The sequence below is a fragment of the Herpailurus yagouaroundi genome, unplaced genomic scaffold (genome assembly GCF_014898765.1).
Source record: "Herpailurus yagouaroundi ecotype Mexico unplaced genomic scaffold, PumYag 28, whole genome shotgun sequence".
NCBI classification, from domain to species: Eukaryota; Metazoa; Chordata; class Mammalia; order Carnivora; family Felidae; genus Herpailurus; species Herpailurus yagouaroundi.
In genome coordinates, this window is record NW_024412376.1 from 77,309,538 (window position 1) to 77,323,633 (window position 14,096).

General features: G+C 39.6%; 1 protein-coding gene across 7 annotated transcripts in view; it reads left to right on the plus strand.

Moving 5' to 3' along the window:
• LEF1 (lymphoid enhancer binding factor 1) overlaps positions 1–14,096 on the plus strand; it is a 120,148-nt gene that overhangs the window by 70,488 nt on the left and 35,564 nt on the right. For all 7 annotated transcript variants that reach the window (XM_040476606.1, XM_040476579.1, XM_040476590.1 and 4 more), the window contains exon 4: positions 12,430–12,562. In XM_040476606.1, the coding sequence (XP_040332540.1) occupies positions 12,430–12,562 (133 nt within the window). The remainder of the gene's footprint in view (positions 1–12,429; positions 12,563–14,096) is intronic.

Sequence of the window (14,096 nt, forward strand, 5' to 3'; positions counted from 1 at the left end):
TCTCTCTCTCTCTCTCTCTCTCTCTCTCTCTCTCTCTCTCTTAAAAATAAATAAAAACATTTTTTAAAAAATCTAGTAGCCACATCAGAAAAATAAAGAGACAGAGGTAAAATTAATTTTAGTAGTAGCTTTATTTAATGCAGTGTGGCCAAAATGTTACTTCAATGTGTAATCAGTATTAAAAAAGGGATACTAAGACTTTTCCCATTCTTTCTTTCACATTGTTTGAAATTCAGTATGTATTTCACACTTACAACACTTACAGACTCGTTTAAGGACTCAAAATCCAGTGACTAACGGCTACCACTTTGGGCAGTGCAGCTCTATAGATTAGCTTTAGTGCTTATATTACAGTGTAAATACCACATTTATATACTCATGGAAAATGACTTGAATTTCCTAATAAACTTTAGCTCAATTAGAATTTTTGTGTTAGTAGCTGAACACAAAATAATATATCTGTTGTATTCTTTTTCTTTTGATTTCTGAAAAACTCTAAAGCAAATTTTATAGAAAAATGAGGATCCCACAGACTTAAATGTTAGTCCTTTCACCTTTTAAAACACCCAGTTTTAAGCAGAGACTATTTTTATACTTAGGACACTTCACTAAAATCAGAGATGGCTTGGTGGGACAAAATTTGCACAGAAACTTTCTTATTGTTTTGTAAATGATTCACACCTGATCTTAAAACAAAAATCAGTTTATTTAAACTAAAATAAGGCACTTTATTTTCATAGTTACTTAAGTGTGAAAGGTGCCTTTGCAGTATGGAATTATTAGATTTAGGGCTGTTGCCTTTGTCCCTGTAGAATTGTGCACCATGCCTTTGTAGCGTGACCATGTAAACAGCTCATCCATACTACCCTTCTGGGTAGCTGTGGGACTTTCCTGACCATGACCCCGTGCAGGCTCCAGCCACCTCCTACCCCAAGAAGAGAGCTGTGGTCATCCAGTTTGTTGGGCCCCAGACATTCTTCCTGTCCCATTGGACATTCTGAGTGCCACGAAGAGATCTTCTGGCCCTCTGAAACTGGGTGATAGATGCTGCCGTGGTGGCCACGGGAAGACTTCCCTTCCTTTTGGGTCTGCCATCCCTGGGCAGAGCCTTTTTAATCAACATGTCCCCAGACCAGCACCAAAAGGCCTGATAGAATCTGTTTAGGAATAATGGTTGATGAGGTTCAGAGGAGAATTTCTGGGAATTCACTCACCCCAAAGCAGTGCACTCTGTCTTGTTCTGGAGCTCCTGCCTTATTCTGTCCTTTGCTATCGCCCATTGTCATCACTCAGCCTTGTCACTGGCTTACAGAGGGAAGCGTCGCCTGCTGCCCCTGCTCCAAGCTCTCTGTGACTATCCAAAGAAGGCTCTTGCTCTGACTTCTTGCCCAGCCACACTGACTTGTTTACTTCCGTTATTTCCCAGTGAGCTACACAAATACTACTTTTGACAAGCTGATTAATTTCCAGCTTATTAATAATATTATTATGCAGTGATTGTTAAAGCTCTTCTGTCTTTGAAAAGGGCAGTGTTTTGTTTTTTTTTTTTTAAGTTTTATTTATTTAAGTAACTTCTACACCCAGTATGGAGCTCAAACTCATGACCCTGAGATCAAGAGTCACATGCTCTTCCTACTGAGCACTCCGTGTACCCTAGGGCAGTAGTTTTTAATCTGTAGTCCTTGTCCTCCCCTATGCATACAGTGCAACCTCCTGCCACAATCCGGTGATGGGTGATTGTGTCTGTGTATAAAAACACTTATACACAGCTTTCTTCACATCTGTGTCTGTGATCCAGAAAATGTTTATGAACCATTGGAATCTTTCTCTACCCCATGTCCTTCCACTGTAAAATTTTATATACGTGTACGCACTCCATAGAACCTGCAGTCATAGAGCTAGTGGTCTGGGCAGGGTCATCTTGTCTCTCCTGTCTGCTTAGAATTCAGTGATCCTTTCTTTCATTAAGGCCTTTTACTTCTGAATTAGCCTAGCCACTCTCTGGCCTTACTTGTAATATTTCACCACTAGCACGGTAAATCTCAAACCTGTTTGTTTTATTCTTTGGTTTGCTTGCTAATCTTGAACAACTGTAGTTGTTTCTCACTATTTTCAAAGGACAATCTTAACATGGACAAAGGGCAATCTTTAGCACAAATAATAAAGGCAGGCACTCAGAGGATTAGGGATGTAGTGGAGGAGGTATGAAATCAGTCAAATAATAGGATGTTGCAACTTCACATAATTAGAAGTCATTTTATCTTTTACTCTGATCTTCTCTCAGCTTCCAGCCTCAACCCTAGTCCCTCTATCTAGAGCCTCCAGTGTGGGTCCCCTTTTGGCTCCGAGAATGAATTATTCTTTTTTGTTGCCATTCTTTTTAGCTGTTCACAGTGAAAAGGTCAGCTCTTTGGGATAAGACAACTCAGTATTTGATCCACGTTCAACCATTCACAGGCTAGCCTGTGTGACCTGGGGCAAAACTTAAGTCTTTCTGAGCCTTGGGTTTGTGTCCTCATTTGAAAATGGGGAAATAAACTTGAGCACAGGTATAAAAGCATAGCTCATAGTTCCTAGAATATAGTAAATACTCAGTGAATGTCTCTTCCTTTGTCTTTCTCACTCATGCATCCGGGTTTTAGCTGTTGCAACCTGTACTTTCTCTCTTTTTAATGATCTTTCTTTGATTCATTTCATTTCTACCATGTTTATTTCATACAGCATTCAGTGCATTAGTGACTAATAAATGGTAAGACAATTATGACTCTCTAGTCACCCTATAGGGTCAGATTATTAAATTAAAATAAAGCTTAAGGTTGGACATAACCTTGTAATAGAAGAGTTGCACTTAAATATAAGATGATAGGCCAAAATCGGACATGTTGATGTTGGAGAGAAAACCAAATATTTTTTTAAAATTTCTTCAAAATAAATGTATTTGGACCCTCAACTCTGTTTAGTGATTGTCCTTCTCCATTCCTAAAGCCATGACCCTGTAGTTAATGTAGGCCCTTCCTTGCATGTAGTTCTCCCCAATTTCCCTGATACTAGGAAGAGGGAAGGGGAAGATGTGCTAATCCTAACCCTGGTCCCTTCCCTGCTGAACTGCGACACCTGTCAATTCTGATACGTGTGAGTAACATACTCTTGACATTGGCCCCTGGATAAAAAAAGAAAAGAGGAGAAAAACACAAAACTTAACTGAACCTCGGAACATTATTGTGTAATCAGAATAACTAAAACACCAAATAATGTTTGTGAAGACACTTCATTTTTATCTGCTAAAGATTAAATTGGTAATAATGTTTTGTAAACAAGAGAAACAATGAGGTTAAATGGGTTATCTTTGTCTTAACGGATGATATAGGTCTGGCAGCACCCTGAGCTTATCATAGTTGTCTCTCCCCTCTCCTTCTCTCCCACTCTCCCTGTTGACTTGAGGGAAAAGAGATTAGGAGGTAAGCCTGAAGCGATCACATGAGCCCTTAAAAAGCCAAAAGGTTTCTCCACTGCATAGAAGAGGAAGTCAGAGATTCAAAACAAGAAACATTTGATGCACCATTGCTGGCTTTAAAATGGAGGGCATACATTGTTAGGGAATGTGAGTGGTCCCCACCTGACAGCTAGCAAGGGAATGGGACAGCCACAAGGAACTGAGGTCTATTAAACACGGAAATGGTCTTGCAGAACCTCCAGACAGGAATTCAGCCCAGCCAATACCCTGTGATTCCCCGAGCAGAGAACCCAGTCATACCATGCTGGAATCCTTCCCCATGGAAACCATGAGATCACCGTTATATATCATCAAGCTACTAATAAATTTGTGGTAATTTTTTATGCGGCAGTAGAACATGCAAGGATTAATCCCTGTTTGAAATGTAGAGGTGCAAATTCTTTCTTGAAAGGGGTTGACCTCTTAGTGTTGAAATGCCTCATTCAGACAATTAGAAGTATAAGAAGTAGGTATTGACTGGCTGTGCTTTGCCAGGACTTGCACTAGATGCTGGGGATAAGTCACCACGGTATGACCTCTAGTGAGAAAAAACAGATACACAAATAGTAACAGTACAGTATAATAAATACATGAAGAGTCCGGTCCAAGGGGCTGTAAGTGCAGTGCAGACGATGAGTGTGACTGAGGGAGTTGAAGAAGGCTTCTTAGCATCAAAGGGTACAAATCTGTATTCCCAGCTACTGTAAATCAAGAATCCCTTTGGCGAAAATAATTCAAAATTGATGAAAGAGCACAAGTCTGGCGTTCTGTACCTACTTGAATTAAAGGAGCCAAAGGAATTTAAAAATTTTTAAACATCATTTAAAAGGATGTGGCATATATTATTTTTGTTTGTTTGCCTCCCACATTTCTCTTGATTCGGTACATTCAGAATCCTAGCAAACAAGAGGGGAAAAAACGAGAGCTTAGTATATCATGGAAACATTCCATATTATAATCCATGAGTCATTTTCTCTCTGAATTCAACTTAACTGACATAATACTCTTCACTTTATTACCATTGATCATCGACAATCCACTCTTTCTGTAGTACAAGCCCGAGTGCTGTAGGCAGCATTCTCAAAGTGTAGTCTGCGGAGCCTTGGGGCTCCCTGAGATAGGGGGTCCATAAAGTCATTATCCTCATGATAGCACTAACAGATTATTTGTCTTTTCCGTCGTGTTGACGTGTTGACGTTTGCACTGATGGTGCAGGAGCAGTGGTGGGTGTTAGCTCCAAATAGTACCAGTAATAGCACAAGTAATTCAAATTATTGAATTCTGTACCACAGCACTCTCCCAAGAAAAAAATTGTCACTGTCACCTAGGATGAAGCAGCAAAAATTACTAATTTTACTAAATCTTGACCCTCGAATGCATACCTGACAAACTATGGTTCTTCCAGCTTTGGTAGTCGGCAGATATTTTCTCACAAATGAGCAAAGTGGGGTCTCTCTCTAGTGAAAACAATTGACAGCATTTGTTGCCAGTGGTAAAATTTGAGCTTTCAAGCAAAAGTTAGAATTTTAGAAACTTTGTATCCATTACTGTGGGCCACATAACTTCCCAAATCCTTAAAGGTTTCTGATGAGAGCAGTGGTGATATTAATGCGATTTTTATATTGTGTAATGAAATGTTTCAACTCAGTCAACCCGTATTTGCCAAATGACCAATGGGTAATGTTACAAAATCATGCAGGGTTAAATTTAAATAAAATGCAAGATCAGTGGATTTTAATGTAAGGTAGGAAACTATAGTTTTTGATTCTACATTGCAGATAGCCTTTCAGAAACTACCACTTGTCAAGTTTTAGTATAGTATCAAAGAAGTTCCAGAATCATCTCAAAAACTACGAAAATAATACTCCTCTTTCAACAACACATCTGTGCAAGGTCGGGTTTTCTTCATATGCTTCAACCAAAATAACATATCAAGATGGAAATTTGAGTGCAAAAGCAGTTAAGAGAATCCAGTTGTCATCAGTAAACCAGATGTTAAAGAGATTTGCAAAAAAAAAAAATGTAAAACTATGCCACCCGTGTATTTTTGTTTATAAAACAGTCACTTTTCAGAAGAATACTTTTTGTTAACATGCAACAAACATAAGTTTGTTGTCTTTAAATGAATTAATATTTAAAAATTTTTCATTTTAATTTCTAATGTGATAAGTGTTTGTAGATAAACCCACACAAACAAAAGCTCAACAGGATCCTCAGTGAATTTTAAGAGTGTTAAGTGCCCTGAGAGAAAAAAGGTTTGAGAACTACTGTAAGAGATTTTTCATTTATTTTATTTTATTTTTTATTATTTTTTTTCTTATTAAAGATAATTTATTGTCGAATTAGTTTCCATACAACACCCAGTGCTCATCCCAACAGGTGCCCTCCTCAATGCCCATCACCCATGTAAGAGGTTTTTCAAATGAATGGGCTAAAATTGTATTATCTATTAAATTACAGTCTAAAAAGGAAACAAAGCAAGCACATAGCAAACCTACGTGTACATGAATGCTACAGCAGATCTAAGCCAGTCTAAATTCTAAAATATACCATGTCTTAGCGATGAGCAATTGAAACATTTGGGAGTCGGAGTAATTCATTTAATCGGCCTCTTTTTCCTTTCTTCTTTCCTTTATCCATTCCATAAATATTTATTGAGCATATATTATGTGAATTATTCATTAATCCATGCCTTAATTCTATGAGGTATCATTCGACCCACTTTGTATATGAGGAAACAGATTCTGAATAATTAAGTGAATTACCTAAGTGTAGTGCCCAAGTGAATATGAATGGGATGTGAATTCTCTGCCTCCACTGCCCATGTACTTGAATATTAAACTATATTATTACTCATCTCTTCCACTTGGAAGCCAGAGAATGCTAGGACTGTCCGCTTTTGGTTCCCTGGGATACAAGCTGCGGACTTCAGAGTCACCAACCGGGGTTCCAGTCCTGAGGTTAACATCCTGTGTGATCTTGTACAAGTTCCTTACCCTGACAGAACCTTGGTTTTCTTCCCGGTAAAACAAAAATCATAACACTTAACTTAGGGGTGATTCCAAGACAAAATGATATAATATATAGAAATCCCCACTATCTGGAGAACTAGGAAAATAGTAGCTGCAGACCTGCTGGTGACACCATTATTCTCCACGTGGGTGGTTGTTCCTGTCCAGATGCTTCGTTGCAGGCCACACTCATCTGGCAGGGTAGTTTGCAACCGAGATGGAGAGAGAAGCCGAGGAGCAAGCCGTGTGGAACAAGAAGAGCAGGGACTTGGGTGTCAAACTAATGCCAGCACAAGTCCTTTCTCAGCTAATTATTGCTTAACTCTGTGTCTGAAAGAACTCTGCCTTCCCCTCTATAAACATAGAGGTGAAACTGCCCACTTATGTGGATGAGTGCCAGAGAATATACAGACATGGCCGTAATGACTAGCACTTAACTGGGTGTCTAATCCATATTAATTCCTTCCCCTACGACACGTTCCTTTCGCTCTTCGGAAAACATTCTGGGTGGGTGTCCAATAGAGAGACCGTCCCTTTCCCTCCAGACTCGGGCTCAAGAATATTTGTCCTGCGAACCTTAGAACTTACCAGTTCCTGCTCAGGAAGTCTTCAGAGCCCAGGCCCTAACTGTTACCTTAAAAAGCTGCTGCATCACAGCCAGCAGTGGTCTTAGATTTGAAAGCCACATCAGACAGAAATCAGGTGTTTAGCTTTGGTGGAGCTTAGGAGATTTCCAGTGCAAAAAATGTTACTTTTGAGGTCTAGTCGATGCAAGAAAACCATTGTATCCTTCCTTTTGGAGTAAATTAAATCTGTTCCTCTGTGGGAAAGCTTGAGAAGCTCAGCTTCTCAGAAGAGGAGGGGAAGACACAATATAAAATTACATGGCTTCTGTTCCACGAGGACCAGATTTCTTGAGTTTAATAAAAAGTAAAATCGCACCATAAAAATTGAGGCCAGATGAAATGCCTCATCTTGGTAAGTTGGTGGAATGTTAATATTCTCTGGATTTGGTTATTACCAGCAGGATCGTTGATAAAATGCACAGCCAATTGAAATGGAACTCAAGGCCTTTATGCACAGCCAGGTCTTGCACTGTGGGTTTAGTTGAAATCTGGGGATGTGCAGAATGGGGACAAGCTACTAGACCAGCAGGTTTCTCCCCCAATTCCTGCTCTTACCAGCAGGCCCACGGCTTTAGCCAGGAGGGTGCTGAACCACTTTTTAGTCCTTCCCAGAACCACATCCTCGGAGGCTGACAACATTCATGGCAGCTTGAGTTACTGCCAGCGGTGAGTGGGTCATTTCTGGGAACGCTGCTTTGGGGGTGGCTCTCAGGATCCCTAAGTGGCACCCACTTCGTGTCCACAGGAGGTGTGGGTTTTATTGGCTATGATGCCAAAGAGGTCCTTACCTGCAAGGACCAGCCTGGGTGGCAGCCAAGCTAGCTTCCTTGGAATGTTTTCCAGTCCTGGAGAGAAAGGCGCCAGTTGAGTCTCTGCAGCTCTGACCACTTCTCCTGAGGTGCCTCTTTGTCTGGTGTGATTCCTGTGCCTGGGACAGAGACCACACAGTCATTTCATCTATGTCACATACTGTCAGGTATGGCCCAGATGGTCAACTCAGTGTCCAAGATTTTATGAACTTGGCTCTTCGGGGAGGCTGCATGCTGTGCTGGTAATGAACGTGGCCCCTAGAGCCAGACTGCTGCATTTGAACCTAGCTTTGCCACTTATTAGCTCTGTCCCCTTGGGAAAGTTCCTTGACTTCACTATGCTTCAGTTTCCTCACCTGTAAAAGAAGGATAATAATAGTACCTGCTTTAAAGGTACTATAAAATGCTTAGCACACAGTAAGCACTTGTGTTAGTTGCATAATAATTATTATGGTAGCATGGCCTGGTAGTTTTCCAAGCTTGGGAAAAGACTGCAGGCTTCCTACTGATAGCCATGTGTGGGTGCGGAGTGTAGGTAGATGAGAGAGTTGTCTTCTAGAGTCTCCCCACGCCCCTTATATTTTCTTTCCCTTTTCTGGTACCTTCTCTTAACATCTTTCTTACCTGTCTTTTGTTCACCAGCCTGAGATTAAAGAATATGTAGTTGGAAGATCAGAGTCTGTGTCCTGGGTCAGCCACTTACTGCCATGTGAGCCTAGACAAGTTTCTGAACCTCTCTACGCAGCAGTGGAAGATTCAGGATGTCTCAAGGTCGCCAGGTTATCTCATAAAGATGGGATTACTAGTGGGTGCTGTTACCCCGGGATAATGAAACAAAGGACACACATTGAAAATACCTGGTGATTTTCCACTGGAAACTAAGACTTTACCTGTGAATGTACCTATGTACCAATGAATGTACCTGTGAATGCGCTTGACTGTACCTACGAAAGAAAAAAGAGTCAATGTGATTTTTACCCTTCATCTCTACCTTACAGGGAGATGTGTAGTGGGGAAAAGCACCACAGTGGGAGTCGGGAGACCTGGGTTCTGTTCAGTGAGGTCCTGGGTACACAGTACCCGGTATAGAGTGGGAGCCGGGAAGATGGTGTTTCTCTACTACTTGATTCCACTGTGTGTAGTGACCCAGGGGTTTCCATTCCCTTTTTATGCATTGCGACCCTGTATCACTGCAGTTGTGTAGTGAGCAAGGCTGTATTATTAGAAGTGCTGGCAGTAGTCATGGCTTGATCATCCATTTCCTGGGGCCTCCATTTCTCAGCTTCTCGTCTTAGAAAATACGAATCTTAAAATGAAATTTTGGTTTCTTACAGCTTTTAATGTGATATGAAGGCATATAATTAGATACACACTGGCTTTCCTATCACCCAGTTCCTTTTCTTCATAGTACTTGCTGCTGTCTTTTTTGTTTTGGTTTTGTTTTTGTTTTTTTTTTTTACGTATTTTTTCTTTGTCTCCAATACTCCCATCCCACTCCCAGGCCCCTACCTAGAAAGGAAGCTGAGGAAGAATAGGGACCTTGTCTCTTTTGACCTTCAGTGCTAGAAGAGCGCTTGGCACATTTTAGGTGTTTAACCAATATACACGTATGCCCTCATATACAGGTATAACCGCGCATTATAATATAGTTACATAAAATTGTCCTTTTGACTAGCTAGTCAAATGGTTGTTCCTCACCACAACTATTCCCCACCACAACATACACCACACTGGTATTTGGAGATTAGAGGACTAGAATTAAGAATGGTTATATTGTCTGTCTTCAAACTTACACAGAGTACCACTGCCTGGGTTCTTGCCTTGTGTGTACATATAGTATCAGAGAACAAGAACTCCTCCTATCAGAGGAAGCCCACAGTTTAGGGCTGTGGACACGTGATCAAGCTGGTGATGTCTAGCATAGGGGTTGGATCCGTTTATATACATAGTGGAGGTGGTCAGCAGGAGGCAAAATACAAACCCCAGAATTGTGCTCACACATATTATTGAGATTTCATATTGCTTTTATTATTTGGCCACAAAAATGGACATAATCCTTGTTGGCTTTAACACACCTACTAGTACTGCTTTCACTATCCATCTTGCAAAATATAAGACAAGGCCAGAGCTTAAATTAAAATCCTCAGCTTCTTATCTTCTTCCCACAGGAAAGCAAATCTGTGTTGAAAACCGTAAAATTAAGAGGAGAGCAAGGATAGCATAATTTAGCAAAAATTCATGGCACCAGATTCTGAGCTATATGACTGGAGGGATAGGTCAGACATTAAGAAGATGCTGCCTGCTAATGCAGGTTCCTTAAGGTGGTGCTCTGGAAATAAGAAAGGCATGCAAAATATATATATTTCCAGAAGATTTCTGCAATGCTTACTCTTTATAAGCACTCCAAGAAAATACCTTTGTAGATTGCTTGGCAATTATGCTTCTTATGAGACTTTTGAAATGAGACTCAAAGCAGTTTAGTGGAGTTGAAATGTATTCATTTTAGCATTTGAGTGTTGAGATTTTTGTTTCCATTTTAAAAAGGGTTTGTAATGATATCCTTCTATCCCCACCCCCACCCCACCTCCTGTAGCATTCTAAATTCCTTGTATTTAAGAAGCTCATTCTGTGTATTTGGCAAACTGCATCATTAACACTTGAAAAGCATTGAAACATTTTTTTAACCTTTCACACATTTATATGCATAGATGTCTGTGCTGAGGTATATAGAGAAAAGGCATGGGGCTTTGATAATGGTGCTCTATTTAATAAATGCCCAGGGCTATACGAGCTGTGCAAGTTCTGCCATTAGACAGGAGCTGATCATACAGGGAAAATCTAGTATGGAAATTATGTCATTGTCTAAAAAAGGGTGATTCCCCCCCCCCTTTTTTTAATAAGTTTTTTTGGGTGGAGGTTGTAATGATAGGGTATAGAAAATTAGTATTACTAGCTGTAAAGAGAATTAAGTGTTACTAGGATAATTGTTCCTAATTTTCCTGAGGGTAGTCCTTCCCGTTGGAGCCACATACTTTTTATATCTAATTTGTAAAACAAACAAAAACACCAAATTTAAAATTAGTGTGTATGTCAGCAAGTGTGTTATAGGGCTCTTAACCATTCAACATGGACCCACATTTTAAGCAGTTTATACTGTGCAGTTGTCAGGTAGTTCCTCAATATATATATATTTTTAATATAGATATTTGCTTCTGGGGAAACAGATTTCACATGTATTTTACTTTATAGCACAGTAAAAATCTCACTGATTCAAACTGGTAAAGACCTGTCTGAACTAGGTACTTAGTGAATATTCAAAATTCATTGTATTTTATTTCTCTTAAATCACAAGTTACTTATTACTGTAGTGTTTGTAAAAATTGAGACCTTCCTGGGGCTGCTGTAATTAATGGATAAGTTTAAAACCAGAAACATATTTTGCATGTATATAATTGCATCGAGTTTACTTTCTTTTTTCAAGGGCAGGGGGAGGCAGTGTAGAGTTTATCAAAAACAATCTCCCTAATCAGTTTAAACTGCCTGAGTCTTGTTTACATTACTTGCTTAGTAAGCACTTCCTTTGGTGGTGGGGGGATTAAACTTAAAACAAAGAGATCCCAGATTTCAAATTGATACAGCCCAAAAAATGACCTGAATCTTTAAAAATATTATTGTTATGTAATTTTAGACTTCCAAATTCAATAATAAAATTTACTTTTAAGCTAATATAAGACCTATAAAATGTTAACAATTTAAAGTGTTCTTTCAGGCCACATTTCCCGTTATGCAGTTAAACTCAAGATTAGAAATTCCCTTTTATCAGTCAAAACTTGTAGAAACTAGAGAACCTGAAGACGAACCGAGTAGTGCTAAAGCATAATGAATGGATGGTCATATTTGATTGACAAAGCTATAAGACATGAAAAAAAATGTTGTAATGTGGTTCTGTAAGATGTACAAACTATAGACTTACAAATTATATACACTAAGGGGATATCAGTACAGAAAATTTATATTGATTGGGTTGTTTAAAAATTTGACCTTCAAATTGGTAATATTCATTTATTTGTTTATTGAACAGTTTTTTGAGTGCCTTTTTATTGCAGACATATGTAGTGAATAAAAAAGAGTTTATAAAACGTTTGTGACTTTTGCTCCAGTAACTCCGGGTTGAACAGTTGAACATAACCTGAGGAGATAATCCAGAAGGTCATAAATATGTATGCACAGAAATTTATGTAATATGAAATAATAATCAACCTAAAAGTCTCATAGGTGCTGATTGAGTAACTGATAGTATATGATACCCATATACTTGAGTATTTAACATGGAAAAATTCTGAAGGTGTAATGAGTACAGCAGATGAGTTCAATTTTTCAGGTCTAGAGATGATTCTTGGGTTGTGCTAATGCCCAGTTACTGCTATTTTGTGACTGTTTCTTTGGGAGAGGTGTTCCTATTAACTGTTGACCTTGTGGTTACTTTGCAGTCAAATAAGGTGCCTGTGGTGCAGCCATCACACGCGGTCCATCCTCTCACCCCCCTTATCACGTACAGCGACGAGCACTTTTCTCCAGGATCACACCCCTCACACCTCCCTTCAGATGTCAACTCCAAACAAGGTGAGAGCCCCTGCCTTCCTGGGCCTTTCTCGGTAAGTGAGGAGCCACATCTCATCAGACCAAGTACCTGTACAGGTGCCTTTGCTGTATGTCACTGGGTGGATCAAAATACATTTGTTTGGTAGGAGTTTTTTAAAAGATTTGTTGTTACTACTTTTATTTTTCAGGATTAAAAAACAGAAGAAGAAAAACATAAAAGGGTTATTTTCAAAGTGACAGCTTTGAAAATCTAGAATCCACCATATAAACCAATATATTGTACAGATATACTAAAAATTCAGTGCTTGGTGCCCCCTACAGTATTCATTTATTGCAGTTGTAGGTGTTGATGGTAGTGTTAGAAAAATGTTAGAAAACAGACAGCATAGGAGATTTTTACTTTGAATGTTCTCTTTTTCATCCTTTTGTGATTTCTTTTGGTTTTAGTCCTTGTTATGTTTTATCCTCTTTTTGTTATTTACCAGCACCAACTTAGATATTAATAATAATTAAAGTATAAAACCATCTCTGTTAAAGTCAAAGTAACATGAATCCTGTTTTGCTTCTCTACATTATTACCCAGTTCTGCTTCTATATTGTTTATAGAAGAACACATAGCATAAGAAGTTTGAAAAATCAAAATGCCCAGGTTTTTTTTTTTAATTTTTTATATTTGTTTATTTTATTTATTTATTTTTTTTAATTTTTTTTTCAACGTTTTTTATTTATTTTTGGGACAGAGAGAGACAGAGCATGAACGGGGGACGGGCAGAGAGAGAGGGAGACACAGAATCGGAAGCAGGCTCCAGGCTCCGAGCCATCAGCCCAGAGCCTGACGCGGGGCTCGAACTCCCGGACCGCGAGATCGTGACCTGGCTGAAGTCGGACGCTCAACCGACTGCACCACCCAGGCGCCCCTATATTTGTTTATTTTTGAGAGAGAGACTGAGCACGAGTGGGGGAAGGGCAAAGAGAGAGGGAGACACAAAATCTGAAGCAGGCTCCAGGCTCTGAGCTGTCAGCACAGAGCCCAATGCGGGACTCGAACTCATGAGCCGCAAGATCATGACCTGAGCCAAAGTCAGACACTCAACCAGCTGAGCCACCCAGGCACTCTCAGAATTCCCAGTTTCTAACCTGATGGGTGTGGGTATGAGTTGGTTGTAGGACTTAGAGCTCAGGTTCTGCAGGCCTTCTGGTCCATTCTGCTTAGAGCATACGTTGAAGATGAATTTGTTTGCCTTTCCTCTTTCCATGTACATACACACTTGGACCTCAACAGGATCTTTAGAAATTCAAAATAAAAGATCCTATAAAACTGTGTGAAAACAGAGAATGTAAAGATGTAAAGTCTGCCATCACCGGCATTTCACCCTTTTTTCCAGCCTTATCTTTGAACTATAGTGGACAAGAAAAGTTAGTAAGTGTGGAAAAAGAGTGGAGTTCAGAGGCTGGGTGTTTTTTCCACTACTGTGCACTCTTGTAGGTTACATCCTCAATGCCTTAATTCCCATCCATTGTTAAAACTGCTTATTTGAGGACTTAGTCACTGTCA